This window comes from Oncorhynchus keta, chromosome 4 (genome assembly GCF_023373465.1).
Source record: "Oncorhynchus keta strain PuntledgeMale-10-30-2019 chromosome 4, Oket_V2, whole genome shotgun sequence".
NCBI classification, from domain to species: Eukaryota; Metazoa; Chordata; class Actinopteri; order Salmoniformes; family Salmonidae; genus Oncorhynchus; species Oncorhynchus keta.
Genome location: NC_068424.1, coordinates 41,915,915 through 41,934,376, shown reverse-complemented (window position 1 = coordinate 41,934,376; position 18,462 = coordinate 41,915,915). Strand labels below are relative to the sequence as shown.

The 18,462-nt window shown below is 43.8% G+C and overlaps 1 protein-coding gene across 3 annotated transcripts in view; it reads left to right on the top strand.

The window, feature by feature from the left end:
- LOC118375005 (fibroblast growth factor receptor-like 1) overlaps positions 1 to 17,699 on the top strand; it is a 65,254-nt gene extending 47,555 nt beyond the window's left edge. For all 3 annotated transcript variants that reach the window (XM_035761517.2, XM_035761508.2, XM_035761501.2), the window contains 4 exons: positions 11,432 to 11,509; positions 12,359 to 12,643; positions 13,176 to 13,529; positions 14,001 to 17,699. In XM_035761517.2, coding sequence (XP_035617410.1) covers positions 11,432 to 11,509; positions 12,359 to 12,643; positions 13,176 to 13,529; positions 14,001 to 14,413 — 1,130 coding nt within the window. In that variant the 3' untranslated portion in view covers positions 14,414 to 17,699. The remainder of the gene's footprint in view (positions 1 to 11,431; positions 11,510 to 12,358; positions 12,644 to 13,175; positions 13,530 to 14,000) is intronic.
- The last annotated feature ends 763 nt before the right edge of the window (positions 17,700 to 18,462 follow it).

The window sequence follows — 18,462 nt, the reverse complement described above, 5'->3', positions numbered from 1 at the left end:
AATCAGGGTTAAAGTGTCTGAGCAGCAGGATTAAAAAAAATTGTAGCAGCAACGTGTGTTAGGAGAGAGTCATGTAAATAGTGCTGATGACTGGTCCGTCCAAACCACACATGAACAAGGGAATCTATATTCGGAAAGCCTGTTTCTGTCCTGCCCTTGACTTTGGTGCAGGGCATGTGATGTCCATAGCCTCTTCGTCGCAAAACTCCCTGATCTTGTCAAAAATATAGTTTGTCTAGCTGTGTCCAGTCCAGGTGGAGCTTTTACAGGCAGACCATGTATGGGAGGAAGGATGTCAGCATTGTGCAGCAGCTGAAACCTGGTTTAATTGAAGCTGTAAAACAGGGAATAACAACAAATCTGAAGACATTTACAACCCTGCACAACATCAATTCACCTCCCAAGTTCAGATAAGAATAACCTCATATGATGACATTTTTTTTACCTGAAGTGCTGGTATTGCTTGATCTGTGGCAGCGGCCTGAAGTATGGAGTCAGGTGTTGTTGCCAGCCATTGCTTTCCACCAGCACCGTACCATCCTCCAGTCCAACCAGTCGTGGGATGTTGACCCCTGTCACAGTGTTGTCCTTCACAACACCAGCAATCTCAGACAAAGTGTTCACTCTGGTCTTTCTGAAGCGCTGCTTGATGAGGTCAAAGCACCAGTCAGGGGCAAACTTGGTGTGGCCTGTGATCAGGTAGTGAAGGTCCAGATTGTGGTGGAGCTTGTGCATGGCCCACCAGGCACAATACCAGAACACAAACTTGTTCTTGTTTTGGCCACTGCAGTTATCACAATTCAGGTCCACATGTGTTTTCCCTACTCTGTAGTTGGTGAATAAATGGTGCATGTTGTTGATGACTGCGCTGCTACCTTTGCTTGCTTGGTCCAGCTCTCTTTTTGATGACTGTATTACTGGTGGATTAGAGTCAGGCGTGTTCTACTGATTGATGCTGATAGACAAATTCCAGATACAAATATTTTAGCATTATTATACAATAGATGCAAAATGGCATTCTGAGATATCACTACACAGTTGATACAGGTAATGTTAGCTACTATATCTCGCCAGCCATCTAACGTCAGCTGGCTAGCTAACAGCAAGCTTTAACTATCAATACAAACGGATTTTCATAGCTAGCTAAAGTTAACCAATAGGTTCAATGTTTGCTAGTTAGCTAGCTAACATTAGGCTATAACTAGCCATGCGAAATGGCATTCTGAGAGAACTACACTAACGTTACACACACTTCATACACAAGTTAATGTTAGCTAGCAAGCCAGCCACCTAACTTTAGCTGATGTTAGCTCGCTAACAACGAGCTTTATGTTGGGGTCTTTTGTTTAGACACGTCATGTTAACATTAGCTAGCTAGCTAGCTAAACTGAAATATAATCCCAATCCATAGAGTAATGTTACTAGCAATACAAACCGATTGTCATAGGAAGCTAAAGTTAACCAAATAACGTTAGGTTCATTGTTAGTTAGCCAGCCAGCCATCGAACTCCAGCTGGCTAGCTAACAGCAAGCTTTAGCTTTCAATGAAAACAACTTTCTGTCAAAATTAGAAATGTATAATTTCTGAGTCTGTCACTAGAGTCTTACCTGTAACGTAAAATCGTACATCGCCTTGGTCTGTACAATTGCGCTTATTTTAGCGCCCCAAAAACGTGATACTTCCAGATCAACTGTAATATCAATACCATTGTAAAGCACAATTTCTCCCCTTTCCAACAGAATCAATTACATGACCTAAACGCTGGCCGTTTCTGCATAATTCAAGCAGGCAATGAGCCCCGTCTGGTCTTTTTAAAGATGGCGGGTGGGGAAGCGAAACTAATGCGTGATAGTGAGAATGTTGTGTTGGAAAATTGCTTTTTTTCACTCGATCTGTCCAATTTATCACCTTATCGCCTCTAAAATGTAAATAAAACACTATAAAGAGTTTATATAATGTGTCATTACATACCTATTTGAAGGTTTGTGTTGAATTTGAATCTGGTTTTTAGGGCGGTGCTAAAGTGATCTTAGAAGTAAACAGTGGCTTTGAGAATGATGATCACATGCAATTATGATGGAAAAAAAGACTAGGTATCCCCCCTTGCCCCCATCACTGTCCATTTCTTGTTTTTAAAGGATTATAGAAGTGCTACACCTGGTGGAGAGAGATTGTAAGACAGAAATAGTTGCTTTATGCGTGCTGTACGTTACGACATGATACGTCAAGATGTAACAGAGCGTCCACTTTTTAAACTTTTCTCCAATACTATAGAGCCATAACCATGTCGATCAACGCTTGAATAGAAACGTAGTTCACACCCCCGATTTTGACGTCAACAAAGTCGCTACAGTCCCATTAATTTTTTTTGTAGCCTCGTTTGAATGTTGCGGTTGCACACATTTGTACGGAATGGGGTGAGTTTACGTTAAACGTTGATGAAAGCTTCACGGCAGACTGCAACCCATTTTGCAAGACATCCTTTGTTTCTGTTAAGTTTGCACAGCTTGTTTGGCCTATTGTGTCCCACTGATTTCAAACCGAATTATTTTCAGAGTGAGAGAGTCAGCATTGCATGGCACGATTGTCATTCAGAAAGTAGTCCATCACAACTTTTTCCCACAGACCTTAGGTGATAGCGCTTGATAAATTCAGGGCAGAAATTGTATTTGTTCTCCATGGCTAACTTTATATCTTTCAGAAAACAATGCAGTATAAAGGATTATCTACGCATTACGAGCAGCTCATTTTATAGACACAAGATGCAACAAGATGCACAAGACCAATCCAAACTCATCTCTCGGCATGTCCAGCCCACTCATTATCTCAGCTAATCATGGCTAGCGGGAAGGTTTCTCACTTTCTCTGTGGCTAAACGAACTAAGCTCGTAATTTATCAATGTATTCATATTTACAATTGACATACAAGTTTGATATTAAGGCACATGAAAGTTCACCTGTTCGAGAAGGCATTTCTGTCAAACAATGCATTTTGATTAAAAACATATTTTTACATACTAAAGGCTCTCCTGTGAAGGCTCTCTTGCGACATACGCCTAGTTTCCTGAATCGGGTCACATATGTGGGAAGTCCTTCAAGACTGTTGGAAAAGCATTCCAAAGTGAAGCTGGTTGAGAGAATGCCAAAAGTGTGCAAAGCTGTCATCAAGGCAGCCATGGCTACTTTGAAGAATCTCAAATATAAAATATATTTTTATTTGTTTAACACTTATTTGGTTACTACATGATTCCATGTGTTATTTAATAGTTTTGATGTCTTCACTATTATTCTACAATGTAGAAAATAGTAAAAATAAATAAAAACCCTTGAATGAGTAGGTGTGTCCAAACTTTGACTGGTACTGTATGCATAAACTGCTCCATACTGTTTCAGATGGGATGCATGCCGACGCCTTGAGAGGCTTCTGTGAGACAAACAGAGGCCTGTAAGGAGGTATTCAGTCGGTTCCCTTCCTGAAGTGAATCCATGTGGGACCTGGGTGGTTGAGTCTATCAACCTCGTGTGGGGGTTGTATCAGTCCATCATCCTAATATGGTAGAGGGTCAGAGGGCTCAGGGATTCACTGTATCTTCTCCAGCCCATCCATATACCCATTTTAGGTAAATATTTGGCTTTCATACGTGACCATGAGTAAAATAAGTGTGAGTGTGAGATGAAGCAGCCCCTGCACGCAGGCATGAGGAAAATGTGCTTTCCAAGTGAGGCAGAAACCAGGCTTGAACAGAAACCAAGGTTTGAACAGTGAACTAAAACAGGCTTTTGGCTTAATCCCAACACCCCCCTCATTTTCCAGTGTCCCTCCGTGGGGGAGTGGCACTTGAAAATGGAGCAGCAAGTGGTAGAGAGAGCTAATTTAGGGAATGGGACATCACTCTCACATCAAAAACCGCCCACGGATACCACTCAATTCATTTATTACGAGCATTGTGTTTTTCACAATGTGGCAGTAATAGCTTTCCTTACATGTGACTGACCGGTTCGAATCGGTTTTATGTAGCAAAATTTGAAACAGTGTTTTTTACATTGGATAAAATTAGAGACTCAGAGCTATAAAATGGTATATCATACACTACAGGTGTGGAACCTCACTTTTGAGAAAATGGCCTTTGAATGTTTTGTTACCTACTGGAGAGCTCTTCTTCGTCTACACCCATTCGGCATCGTTCACACCCTCTTAGGTTTTAGCCCCACCCATCTGTTTAAGGGTTGATCCAAGCGTTTTGTCCTAAAACAACAGCAGTCAAGCACCCAAGCTAACTGGCTAATGTTGGCTAGCTTGCTAGCTACTTTCAGACACAAATGAGAGAGCAGCTCACTGACCATTTTACCCACCCTAGCAGAGATGATTGGCTGTTTTTATGTCATCCAGAGCGTTGGTGACTGCAACTGTGCTGCTGGCAACAATTTACAATTTTTTGCCAATGTTTACTGACACTGGTGCTCTGAAATCTGAGTTGATAGCCAGAACGGATTTACCAGCTCCGTCTATCAACAGTTGTTGCAGTGACATTCTATTGAAATGGTTACTTGCATAGTGGAGTCTTTTGTTAAGACCTGTAGCTAGCTAGCTAAACACTGAACCATAATCCCAACTCATGACGTTACTACACTGCATGAATCTGCAGGTAGTTAACCAACCACGTTCAATGTTAGCTAGCTAACATTAGGCTATAACTAGCAAAGCAAAAGGCTCTGAGATACAAATAATATAACTATACAGATCATACACGTGATGTTAGCTAGCGAGCCAGCCAGCTAACGTTAGCTAGCTAAGAGTACACTTTAACTTGAAATGAAAACGACTTTCTGACAAAATTAGAAACGTCTTCCCACGAGTGGCGCAGTGTTCTAAGGCACTGCATCGCAGTGCTAGCTGTGCCACTAGAGATTCTGGGTTCGAGTCCAGGCTTTGTCGTAGCCGGCCGCGACCATGGGGCGGCACACAATTGGTCCAGCATTGTCCGGGTTAGGGGAGGGTTTGACCGGCAGGGATGTCCTTGTTCCATCGTGCACTAGCGACTCCTGCGGTTGGCTGTGCGCAGTGCACACGGTTGCCAGGTGTACGGTGTTTCTTCCAACACATTGGTGCGGCTGGCTTCCGGGTTACTCCATGTGTAACTCTGTGGTGTTGTCTGTGTCACACTGCTTTGCTTTATCTTGGCCAGGTCGCAGTTGCAAATGAGAACTTGTTCTCAACTAGCCTACCTGGTTAAATAAAGGTGAAATTAAAAAAGTGGGCATTGTGTCAAGAAGCGGTGCTGCTTGGTTGAGTTATGTTTCGGAGGACGCATAACTCTCGACCTTCGCCGCTCCCTAGTCCGTACGGGAGTTGCAGCGATGGAGACAAGACTGTAACTACCAATTGGGGAGAAAAAGGGGTAAAAAAATATATATAAAAAATAATTTTAAAATACAATTTCAAACGTGTAATATCTCATTTTGCAAGCTAGACCATCTTACCTGTATACATGGACTGGAATGGATGCTTCTGCCTGTTACGGATGCCATCGTTGCCCTAACTTAGTTTGAAGATGTAATCTGGAGACAGTTGTTTTCGCCATCTCCTTAGCTATCATACTTCAATTCCACTGATTTCAAAACTCGGTCCTCCAGAAAGTGGAGAGCACATCTTATGCAGTTCTACTACGGGATATATATTTTTTAAAGAAACATTAGACAGGATTACCTGCACATGCTGACCAGCTCAAATAGACAGAAGCGTGCTACACAGCAGACCAATCTGAACTCATCTCTCGGCATGTCCAGCCCACTCATTATGTCAGCCAATCATGGCTAGCGGAAATGTTGCTGTCTTTTACTGTGGCTAAACCAACTAGGCACGTAATTTAACAATTGTATGCATATTTACATATGACATTCAAGTTTAAGGCATATGAAGTTCACATGTTCCAGAAGGTATTTAAGACAAAAAATTAATTTTGATAAACAAAAAATGTTTACGTTCAAATGGCTGTCCTGTGAAGTAGTGATGCGCGACATATGCCTAGTTTCCTGAAACGAGTCACATATTTCTCATGCAACAAATATGTACTTCCCATATGAGCAGCTGAACAACAATGTGCCCGTAATGTATCCACCCTCTGGATGAGAGTAGTAGAGTAGTTTGACTTGAGGCACCGGTACTGCTTGCCATGTGGAAAAAAATAGAATAATCTATGGCTTGGGTGGTTGGAATCTTTAACAATTTTATAGCTGTCCTGGATGGCAGGGAGCTCGGCCCCAGTGATATACTGGGCGGTCCGCACCACCCTCTGTAGTGCCATGTGATCGAGGGCGGTGCTATTACCATACCAGGCAGTGATTGCAGCCAGTCAAAATGCTCTCAATGCTACAGCTGTAGAACTTCTTTGAGGATTTGAGGGCCCATGCCAAACCTTTTCAACCTCCTGAGGGGGAAGAGGCGCTGTCGCATGTGTTTGGACCATTTTACTGTAATTCTTAAGTGATTTGGACACCAAGGAACTTGGACATCAGAAGCTCTCGACCTGCTCCACTGTGGCGCCATTGATGTGGATTGATTCGTGCTCGCTCCCCCATTACCTGTAGTGAATTATCAGCTCCTTGGTCTTACTGATGTTCTGGCACCACACCGCTAGGTCACTGACGACCTCCCTGTAGGCTGACTCATCATCGCTGGTGGTCAGGCCTACCATCGTCGTGTCATCAGCAAACTTGATGATGGTGTTGAAGTTGTGTGTGGCCATGCAGTCGTGGGTGAACAGGGAGTATAGGAGGGGACTAAGCACACATCCCTGTGGGGCCCCTGTGTTGAGGGTCAGAGTGGTGGAGGTGATGTTGTCTACCCTCAAATTGTCTAATGAAGCCGGTGACGGAGGTGGTTAGCTCGTCAGTGTTATCGGCGGAGTCTCAAAACATATTCCAATCAGCGCTAGCAAAGCAGTCCTGTAGTATAATCTCTGATTCTGGTGACCATTTCTCAAACAGAGCAAGTCATGGGTAATTCCTGTTTGAATTTCTGCTTGTAAACAGGAAGCAGGAGTATGGAGTGATGATCTGATTTGCATTTGCAGAATGACGGACGAGGGAGAGCCCTGTATACTTGCTTGTGGGTAGAATAACAGTGGTCTACAACTATATTGTTCCTAGTGGCATTGAGACGTTTTGATGGAAGTTGGTCATCATGTGTCTTAGTGACCCAGAATTTCTGGCAAGCAGAACAGCAGCTTCTGGATGTAGGTTTTCTTTCAGGTTTACAGCATTGTACAGTCATGGCCAAAGGTTTTGAGAATGACACAAATATTAATTTTCACAAAGTTTGCTGCTTCAGTGTCTTTAGATATTTTTGTCAGATGTTACTATGGAATACTGAAGTACAATTACAAGCGTTTCATAAGTGTCAAAGACTTTTATTAAAACTTACATGAAGTATGTGCAGTGTTGACCCTTCTTTTTCAAGACCTCTGCAATCTGCCCTGGCATGCTGTCAGTTAACCTCTGGGCCACATCCACTGATGGCAGCCCATTCTTGCATAATCAATGCTTGGAGTTTGTCAGAATTTGTGGCTTTTTGTTTGTCCACCCGCCTCTTGAGGATTGACCACAAATTCTCAATGGGATTAAGGTCTGGGGAGTTTCCTGGCCATGGACCCAAAATATCGATGTTTTGTTCCCCGAGCCACTTAGTTATCACTTTTGCCTTACGGCAAGGTGCTCCATCATGCTCTCGATTGTTAGGCAAAATTGTGAGTGAGCCCACTACCTTGGCTGAGAAGCAACTCCACACGTGAATGGTCTCCGGGTTCAGCACACCCACCTGGGACGTGAAATACTAGTCTGTTTGTGTTGACTTTAAACATAGAGAGCTGAACCTCTCAGTCCTTGAATGGGCTCCTGGATTGCTCTCTGTTTGCTTCTGGATTTAGAAGGTACTTATACAGTTGGCATTTGTAAGGGGTCCGACTGAGTTGTTAAAATAGCAGGTGTTTATCGTGGGGTCCCTAACAGTCTGAGTAAGGAAAAGTTGTAGCTATAGCTTAAGTTACCATCCCTGACTGAGCCACTGCCATGTTATACTAGTCTGGCTCAGGATGTCAGCTCCAAATACAGATGTAGGTACATTGGTATCATACTGTTTTGATTAAATGGAACCCATCCCCTATCTGTTCAACAGATGGGGACAATGCACTTATGATCATCACAATGTTACACTATTTCTTACTAGTGCTTTAGTTGTAGTCTGGATACCAGTCTTTTTAGCTAACATTCCACTCTTGTCATTTGCCAAAGAATGTTAGCAAATGTTAGCTGAAAAGGTACCCAGGCTACTTTAGCTGTTCATTTGTTAGTTTGCCCTTCCTAGCTGCTTACAGGGGAGCTTCAGAGCAGCTGGGTCCAGGCTCATATAGGGCAGTGGTACAGGGCACAGAAAAGATAGCCCAGGGGCCAAGAGTCAGCCCAGTTTTGGCCCTCTGTCTCTCCTGGTGCTGAGGTCTCAGAGAACCCTGCCCTGAGGTAGGATGTTGCGTGGTCCAAGTCGTTCCCCCCTCTGTGCCAGTAATCCCTAAAAGAGTAGAGGAAATGCTTAATGCCGGGTCAATCCTCCGCTCGACAGAATAAGGCATCCCTAAATCTGACTTGCGCTTCCTTCCCATGGACCCACGTCAGAGAGCAAGGCACCCTGGGTAATGCACATGGATTACCTTATGAAATGGGCTGAATACTGGACACAGTTCACAGAATGTTTAAACGTTCATATTTCGGACCGAGATGGAACTCAGAAATTGCAATGCGTAATCACATTTAGTAAATAGTATTAGTCCTAAATTTTGTTTCCTTGGCTCAGTCTAAAATAACTTTAAAAGAAGCAAGTATCAGGTGGACAGCTTAGTGAAAAGGAACGTGTTTGATACCATTCCATTGACTCCATTCCAGCCATTATTATGAGCCGTCCTCCCCTCAGCAGCCTCCACTGTTATGGAGGGCCTCTGCGAATTGAGTCTTTGAATGCAAGCCAAGCATACATAGTTTGGCCATTAAAAGCGATTAAAACTCACACACCTAGGAAATGTGGTGAAATGTCAACATTTAATAGCGCTGAATCAGTCATGTTTAATGAACTTTAAAAATGTTAACACTTCAAAGATGCATCTGGTGCGATTTTGACTGTTTTTATCCTCAACAGGTTGTTAATCTGTCAGTCTTTCTGTGTTGTTCATTCTTTTGTATGCATGTAGTGGGTAATGCAGTAAGGTCTGTGCTGTGACCAAGGCTCGTAAATTTCCCCCTCCGTTAAGAGCCAGCCGTTAATACAGACCTGTGTAACAGCACCGAACTGTAATTTTTTCCATAAGCTAGGCTCTGGAGTTGTATAAATCAGAGTGCTGGGGGTGAAGACTGTAGCTCGTGCTGCACACTGTCAATCCTCAGGAGCTTTGAATGTGTTGAGTTGGAATAACAGCCCCTCTCGGATTTCACTCTCTAGTTTCTGCTCAAAAGGCAGAAAAGATTACAGTAATTAGTGTGGCTTTGAGATAAAATCTGAATTAGTTTGAAGCTGGGGGGGTAACCTTGGTCCTGCAGGGACTAGGTGCTATTTTGATAGTTTGGTTAAATGTCTGTGTTTAGTTGTGTGTAATGCTCTTGTCCGACCATCTTTGCATCCATGGGTTATTATCTGATATTGGGTACATCAATCTAAAACATGTTGTGGTAACACTCTGGTTCTGAGAGTTTTTAACCCTTCACCACTTAAGCCACAATTGAACTGTGAAGAGTTGACTTGGCCTGGTATCAACTGCCTGCCAGTGAATAAATGTGGGGAGTAGACGCTGACCCACCCACCCTCTTGCTACTAGACTAGACTGTCCATACTGAGAACCAGTGTATCTAAATTGAAATCCTAGAAGGACATGACCCTGTTGGAAAACAGAGCCCTACACCAACACCGGACTCAGGGATTTACATTTCTGTTGACCAAACACCTGGCCCTCTCGAGCTACCAGCCTCGTTACTTGGCAGACATGAAAGCAAATAAACTGTGGGGTTACACAAACAGTCCTGTCACAGGGCACCCAAACAGTAAATGTGTGAAATGCCGCACACTGTTGTGCCTGAAGAAAGGGGAAAATGAGTTTGTTTTATTGAGAAACCTGACATCCCTCATACTGCATGTCTTTGTTTGACTTTCCATAAATCAGGGAGAGTTTTTGATGGGCGGGCTGCCGTGGGTGAGGGGGGGTTGATTTTCTGCAGGCATGGAGTGATGTTTGGATGTATATCAAGAAATCTATTGCTATTTCATGAAGGCTATATTACTGTATGTTTTTCTAGGCAAGACATTTGGCTTTTGATTAAAGGGTAGGGATCTGATCAAACGAGGGTGCGTATTGTTATTGAGTACAGCTGAACTTGAATGAATGATTTTCAACATGTTCTCTGTGTGTGTGCTCAGATTTAAGTGCACAGTGTAATCAAAATAACCTCTCATAGTGCCTTTAGTGTTTGAATGTGCATTAGACAGACTTGAAGAAAGGGTACTGTGGAGGGAGGGAGTGTAGGGGCCCACTGTAGGGGCCTAGAGTGTAAGGAGCATTACTGAGTGATAATGAAGCTGTCAGATGCCCTATCATCAGTGGTGCTCTCCTCTCTTCTGAACATGCCGGTCATGTGGTGGAGGGAGGAGCTGGTGAGAGGGTGGTGTAACCAGAGTACCATACAGCAACTCATTTTACCACTTAGTCAGATATTACCATCCAGCACTATAAAAATACTTTATTCTTTTTTTATATTGGCATTTCAAATATATTCTCAGTCCAAATAGCTGAATATTGTCTTCAAATCAATGCACGTGGAGCTCGCAGGTGGTCCAAGACAGTTCTCGGCTCGCTCTTTTCACAAGCATCGGTTTTTGATTTAGATCTTCAGCACAGGCCAGCCAGTCCAATATTAGCACAGATGGCCACTGACAATAGATAAGTAATGTATCTGTTTAAACAAGTTTCCACTGGTTTACCCAGTCCCACCTGTTGTAATGTCTGATTCTTGCTTCTCTGATGAACTGCTCTGTGAGAGTATGGCCACATCTTGAAGTGGTTTTGTGGCGTGAAGTATGGCAGATCTGTTTGGCATTGACTCATCATTGTTAATCCATCTCCTGGAGCGAGATACTGGGGGTGGCAGTACAAAGCTTTGAGCAGGACGAGTCACAGAGATGAGATAGGAGATATGATCTGGGGTCTTCAGCATCGTGTCCCATGTTACTGGACACTGGATTCTGGTTCTGTCCTAATCCCACTCCTACAGCCATTAGAGCGTATTGGGTCACAGCTAGAGCTGTACAGGAGGTTACAGTGAGTTATAAAACATTTTCTCCCACTGACCGTAATGCCCTGCTACCTTTGTCTGTCTTGTCTCTCTCTCTGTCTGTAGATGACACCAGCACTGGGAGGGATGGAGCTGGAACAGCGGGAGACGCAGAATACAGCACTGACCAGTTAGGGAAATTTGGTAAGACACTGAGCACTCTCTCTCTCTGACCTTTATCTCTTGTTTCATCTGACCCTAGTTCATTTAGAAACAGGGCATTCTCTTACTGCTGGGTATGTAGTGGCCCGTACTCTAGTTAAGGGGTGTAGGTCTAGTTTTGCATCTGGACACACCTGGACCCACTCTGCCCTGTGTGTGCTTCTCTGACACACACACACACATAACCCCCCACTCACCTCAACAGCAGGGTACTGTTTGCTTTGGTAATTGCTTCTGACAGGCCAGAGAGCAGGCTATTTAAGTGAATTGTGATTGGGGAAACATTCCACCCCCCCTCTCTCTCTCTCCGTTGGCTGCCCCTTGGACTCAGTGGCTGCAGAATGTGGCCATGTTCTACCCTGGGCTGCCATGAGTATTTTTGCACTGTGAAGTGTGGTGGTGAAGTGCTCCCACTGAGCTGTGGCACTCTCTGCTCTCATCTCTCTAGAAGGCCAGACCAGTCTTATCAAACTGGAGTCCACTACTGTATATATTTTCTCCTATTGACTCAATCTCAGCACAGTTTATATACAACAAGCATTGAACTGCTGAGTGAAAATTACTTTGTGAAGGTGCCCCTTGGCAGGTTACATTATGCTGAGTAGTGCTACCACACCAGAAATACTGTTGGGTGTTAGAAAAGTTGTCAAATAAACAGACTTTAATTATTTTCTAAGTCATGCAGCGTGATTCATTACAGTATTTAATAGCTGTCTGATGTGCATACCATTATAAAACTTGTAAAAACATTCCTGTGATGTTCTCCCCAACAACACCATTTCTTTGATTGTAAACGCACTTTATTGCAAACAACCCTTTCTTTGATCGCAGTCCGACCACGCTTCACACAGCCAGCCAAGATGAGGAAGCGCGTGATAGCCAGGCCAGTGGGCAGCTCAGTACGGCTGAAGTGCATGGCTAGCGGGAACCCTCGTCCAGATATCGTGTGGGTGAAGGACAGCAAGCCGTTGACCCCTGGGGAGGTGGGTGAGGGCCGTAAGAAGAAGTGGACTCTGAGTCTGAAGAACCTGACCCCTGAGAACAGTGGGAAGTATACCTGCCACGTTTCCAACCGGGCTGGAGAGATCAACGCCACATACAAAGTGGAAGTCATCCGTAAGTTTGGTCACTTACTTTCAGTATAGATTTATTCGTTGTTGGTTGATTCATAGACTTGGGTCAATGTTGAATGGTAAGGTTGGATTAGCATTGAGCTAGGGTTGAAGTAGAGTATTGATGCAGTTGAGTTTGGAGGTTGGGCATGAACTAGTGTTCACTGGCCAAATTGGTTTATAGTTGAGTATTGAGGATGGGGTTTGGGTTTGTGTTTAGGTTGATTTGAGTGTTGAGCTGTGAGGTTGGGTTAGAGCTGGGCTGGCTTGGCGTGGCGAGTCTCTCTATCGACATCTGCTCCTCATTGTATCCCAGCTCTGTGCTGACTTCAAAAACACATGTTTCTACCAAACACAGAAGCGGTGAGGATGAAGTGAATGCAGCTTGTGCTTTCTCGTGTCAAATGTGGCATTTTCTCCATCAACCTCATCCTATTCTAGCCGCAGCACGGAGAAAGAGAGGAAAGGAAAGCGCTGAACATGGCAATAACTTTGCTGTTAATATGAAAACTATCTCCTTTGTCTTTCCATCATAGAGCGGACAAACTCCAAGCCCATCCTGACCGGCACTCATCCGGTGAACACCACAGTAGACTATGGTGGCACAACCTCGTTCCAGTGCAAGGTGCGCAGTGACGTCAAGCCGGTGATTCAGTGGCTGAAGCGGTTGGAGCCGGGGAACGAGAACAAGTACAACTCCACCATCGAGGTGGGCGACCATCGCTTCGTGGTGCTGCCCACGGGAGATGTATGGTCCAGGCCAGATGGCTCCTACCTCAACAAGCTGCTCATCACCCGCGCCAAGGATGAGGATGCTGGCATGTACATCTGCCTGGGCGCCAACACCATGGGCTACAGCTTCCGCAGTGCCTTCCTCACTGTGCTGCCAGGTGAGTGGAACACCCTGCTACACCCGTACCTTGTTACACCCTGTTTAATCATAACACTCTGTTACAACCATATAGCACCCTACTACACCCTTACTCTGTTACATTCTTAGTCTGTTACATCCTGTTTAACCATAACACCCTGCTACACACTTACCTTGTTACATTCTTACACTGTTACACCCTGTTTTACCATAGCTACACTCTTACCCTGTTACGTTATTACTCTGGGTACACCCAGTTTAACCATAAGACCCTGCTACACCATTACCCTGTTAGATTATTACTCTGTTACAACCATGTCATATCCTTTTACATCCACAACCAAACAAAACATGGCCTCATGCATAACTGAAGTGTTTTTTTGTTGTAATGGTTTTATTTTCTACTGTATGTATTCTCCATCAAGTTTTAATAGTGACATTTGACCAAGCTTCTCATAACTCCTCAAATCTCATCTTCTCTCCCCTCCAGATCCAAAGCCTCACCACATCCCTGTCCCCACAGCCATCTCTCCTAGCCTGCCCTGGCCTGTGATCATTGGCATCCCAGCCGGCGTGGTGTTCATCCTGGGTACTGTTCTGCTGTGGTTCTGCCAGTCCAAACACCATTGCTCCTCTGGAAGGGTAGTTACCACCCACGCCTCACAGCGCCCGCCCCCCCGGGTGTCAGCCTGCCCACCATCTAGCGGGGACAAAGACTGCCTGGGCTCTCTCACCTACGAGGAGTACATTACCCAGCAGCAGCAGCTCCTTCTGGCCCAGGGAGGCAATGGCCTGGAGGTCCCCAAAGTCTACCCAAAGATCTACACGGACATTCACACACACACCCACTCACACGTGGATGGCAAAGTGCACCAACACCAGCACATTCACTACCAGTGTTAGTTGCCACTGTCTCGACAGGGATGCTCATATGTACAAAAGCACTAACTAATGCAGTGTTGGGTCGGCTCCCACCACCTACACCTTCGCCTCCTCCACGTGCCCAGTCCTGCCTTGATCCTACAGACCCAGACAAACAGTCTGAGCCCGGGTGCTTCACACAAACCCCCTGACTGCTACATACTGTTCTTTACTGAACAAAGCCTAGGGGAACATGGATCCAGTCAGGATAGAACCCTCCATGAGGTACAGAACAAGGGACATGGCAATGCCGTTCAGGAATCCCACATGTAATAATGTGAGTCCAAATGGAGTAACATTTCATACAGACATTTCACATTAAACTCCACTCTGCAGAGAAATAGAAACCTTTGTTTCTCTAGTCTAGAACAATATGAGCAAACTCACAGTGGCTGAAATAATTGAATGTATACATTTAGCTATGTCTCATTTGAGAGTCTTTACTCTGTATGAAAATGGCAGCATTTCCTGCAACACCCCATCTCCTCTCCGGCCTGCTTTCATGTGCAGTGACTTTGGAAGGGGCTAAGAGGATCATGTACATTAGCTCTGGATTTTTGTCAGATGCACAACCTCAGTGAGTAACAAAAGGAGTAAGGTGCGATATAAAGTGTTTGCAGATTTTATGGTTTGGTAATGGGTTGAATCAGAATCCTCATGTGCCATCCTGAGTACCTCAGAAGCAGGTCAACCAGAAGAGACAAAGTGTGATTGAGTAAACAAAGGTTGAATGTATTCTGTTTCTCAAAATGGTTATCGTCAAGGAAAAGGACCTGCAAGGCATTACAATATATATTTGTCTATTGTATGTGTATGTGAATGGAAAATTATTTATCTGTAGTAGGAAATGGTATGAAATCCTTTAAAGAAGGTTTCTTTACTGGAGGTAAAGGTCCCTAAAGCGTGAAACACACTGCCGACCCGGTAGCGTTGTTTCTACTTGTAGAATTGCAATACTGTTCAGTGGCCAAAGACTTGACTTTGAGCCAATCAGAGAGCATGAACCCCCACGTGGGGAACCCAACGAGTGACAACATAAAGGAAAAAAAGAGGGGATTTTCTCTGTACATCCACGGTCATGAGTCAGTCACACTTCATATAGGCTATGGACTGGTAGCTAGCTAAGTGCACAGACTAGAGGTCTTCACGGGTCCAAAATGTTCTGAAATGGACCTGGGGCTTTCGCACCCTGACCCGATATAAATACATTTTTATTTGGAGACCCGAACAGACGCAACGAGATCGAGACCCGTTCCGAACAGACCTGGTCGGAGCCAAACCTGGTTAGATCCGAGTAAGGGAAGCAGCAAAAAAGTCATTTTTTAAACTACTTTATTAACCGGAGCTAATCAAGCGTGGGGGGAGAGAGAGGTGCCGCTCTAGCAGGTGGTGGAGCATGGAGGGAGACAGCAACCAACCAAGCCAACTCACGAGATAGTAGACTAATTGCTTCCATAGCTAGATTATTTATCATCAAATATGATACTTGTCTTGACTGCATCAAGCCGGGAAAAGCTAGCTAACTTTACCCAGCTAGGCTAATTGAGGCTTACAAATAACAACAACTCCATTCGGAATATTAAGTAGCAGCCTTCCCGTTGGCTCTTGGTTGTTGTAGCCTATCCTTCCTTAACTTTTAATTCCGTCATTTTTATTCCATCTTCCATTAGATATCTCCTAAATGTGCCACACACTTTTGGTTCTAGGACTGAATAGCCTATTGCCGCTTTGATTGGCCAACAACAACAAGCTACATGCGCCACGCTCCACTCGTGAAAAATATATAAATATAGGATAAATTATCAACATTTTCTCTCTCTCTCTACAGAGTCGCATTCAGATATGTACAGGCTCTTCCGGACAAGTCAGTTAAAATTACACAAACCGGCGGCCTTTGACATTCAGATTTGAACCAGACCCGTGACATTATTTAGAATTCTGGATCCGGACCCGCTCGGGTCTTGGGTATTCAGGTACAGGTGGATCCTTGAAGACCTCTAGCACAGACGCATTGCACACAACACTGAATACTTCTTCCAATTTACTAACCACTGTAGCTAGTATTGACATTATAATTAAATCATAATGGATTCATTTACATGAAACAGCTGCCTGTGTTAGCTGTCGAGTTAGTGTAGTGTCCTTAGCTAGCTATGTTGTGCTAGTTTGCGAATATGCTGACTTTAGCTAGCTAGCTAAACATTTGGCTATGGACTGGCACTATGGGATTATGGAGAGTGAATTAAATTGGTCTGACCCGGACCTCCTGGGCACCCAATCACAGAAGAGTCATTCAATTCTTGAATGCTCGTCCCTACTTTCCACAGCCACAAAGTCATACAGGCCACCTATTCTTACAATTTCTCAAATTAAAATGTGATAATAAACCTAATCCTAAATTTAACCATAAACACACTGTTAACCTTATACCTAACCTTAAATTAAGGCCAAAAGCCAATGTTGGTTTAAATGATTTTTTACTATAGACAAGGTGACTTTGTGGCTGTGGTAACAAACCCTTTTTAATTCTCAGGTGACAATCTTTCTTTTTGTCTCTTGTCCTTTGGATGTGTGTGTATAATGTGTGCATAACTCTGACCACTATATGAAAGTGTGTAATATGTATTTGACTGCTCATGTAATGGCACCCTTTTTAAGCTTTGGGAAGGGAGACGGAAAGCTTGCCAAAAACCAAATAACAGTATGTCAAGATTGCTGCCATTGTCTGTGAAAAGTGTCCTCAGCCGAATTGTTCATTTGTTTTATCCCAGTATTTATGTGTCAAAGCTAATGGACTGCCAGATTATTAATCCATGCACTTATTCCAAGTATGTTGATAGTGTTAAAGTTAAGCTATTGCCCTCAGCTTTCTTTTGAGGAATCTAGGACCGTGGAATATCCCATGTCCCATGTCGAATTGACTTAAACATGTCAATCCTAAATAATTGTCTAGACTAAGACAGTGTATTTAATTTATTTTCATAAGCAAGATATTTTTTCTCCTACAATTGAGCATTATGTCATTTTTGTATCCCAAAAAAAGACCAACTCGTCAGTGGATTACATTTTGTCTTATAGTTACAGTGTAAGCTATATAGCAAATACGTAAGTGTAAAAAATATTTATATGTGCCGTTCAGATATATGGTAATCTTTGTATTGACAATCTTGTACAGTCTATTGTCTTTTAGGTTAAAAAATATTTTTGTCACATGGAAACATTTTCATCATTTTATTATCACCATTAAAATGATAGTAAATCTTCACAATTTGTGTTTGATATTAAGTTGTTCAGTAAATAGTGCTGTGTACAATGTATTGTGAGAGTTCAGTGACCAGCCGGAGGAAGACGACACAACAGCACCCTCCTCAGAGGATTGGTAATCAGTGTAAAGCCAATTAGTACACAGCTGGGCCCACTAATTGCTGTGTGTCTTCCTCTAAATAGGTGTGCCAGGAGAGAAGCTGGGGGAGGATTGGGAGTAGAGACAGGGACCTGTGAGGACATCGTTTTTTCCTACCTCAGAGAAAGCTTCTGTGACTGGGCACCTTGTCTCTCTGTTAACCTAGGCAGGCTTTAGGTAGAGAGAAGCGTGCCTCCTATTATGTGTAGACGATAGTCTAAGACAGGATTAGCTGTTTGTTGTTTTGCTTTCCCTTTTTGGCCACAGCCTTTTGGTCAACGGCTTAGTTTATGTTTATTTGTTTTGTTACTCTGGTGTTTCAGCGTTGGACGTTCCCTGAGTTATTTTGGCCAGAAAAAGAAGACCCGTTGAGTAAACGTTACAAAAGAAAAGGAGTCACAACCACTGCCTCTGGTCTGTTCATTTCATGCCTCCCGCCTGTGTTAGGGTGCTTTGGACAAGCTGAGCCATTCACAACTGGTGGAGAATGCAGATACTTTGAGGCAAGACCACAACCTTTCCCCTTTCCCGGTGGCTGTGGTTTATAATTTTTGTATTTATTATCGGAAGCCCACTACACCCGCTGATAGGCATGAGCGAAGAATTGCTGCATCAGCTAACGGCCTGC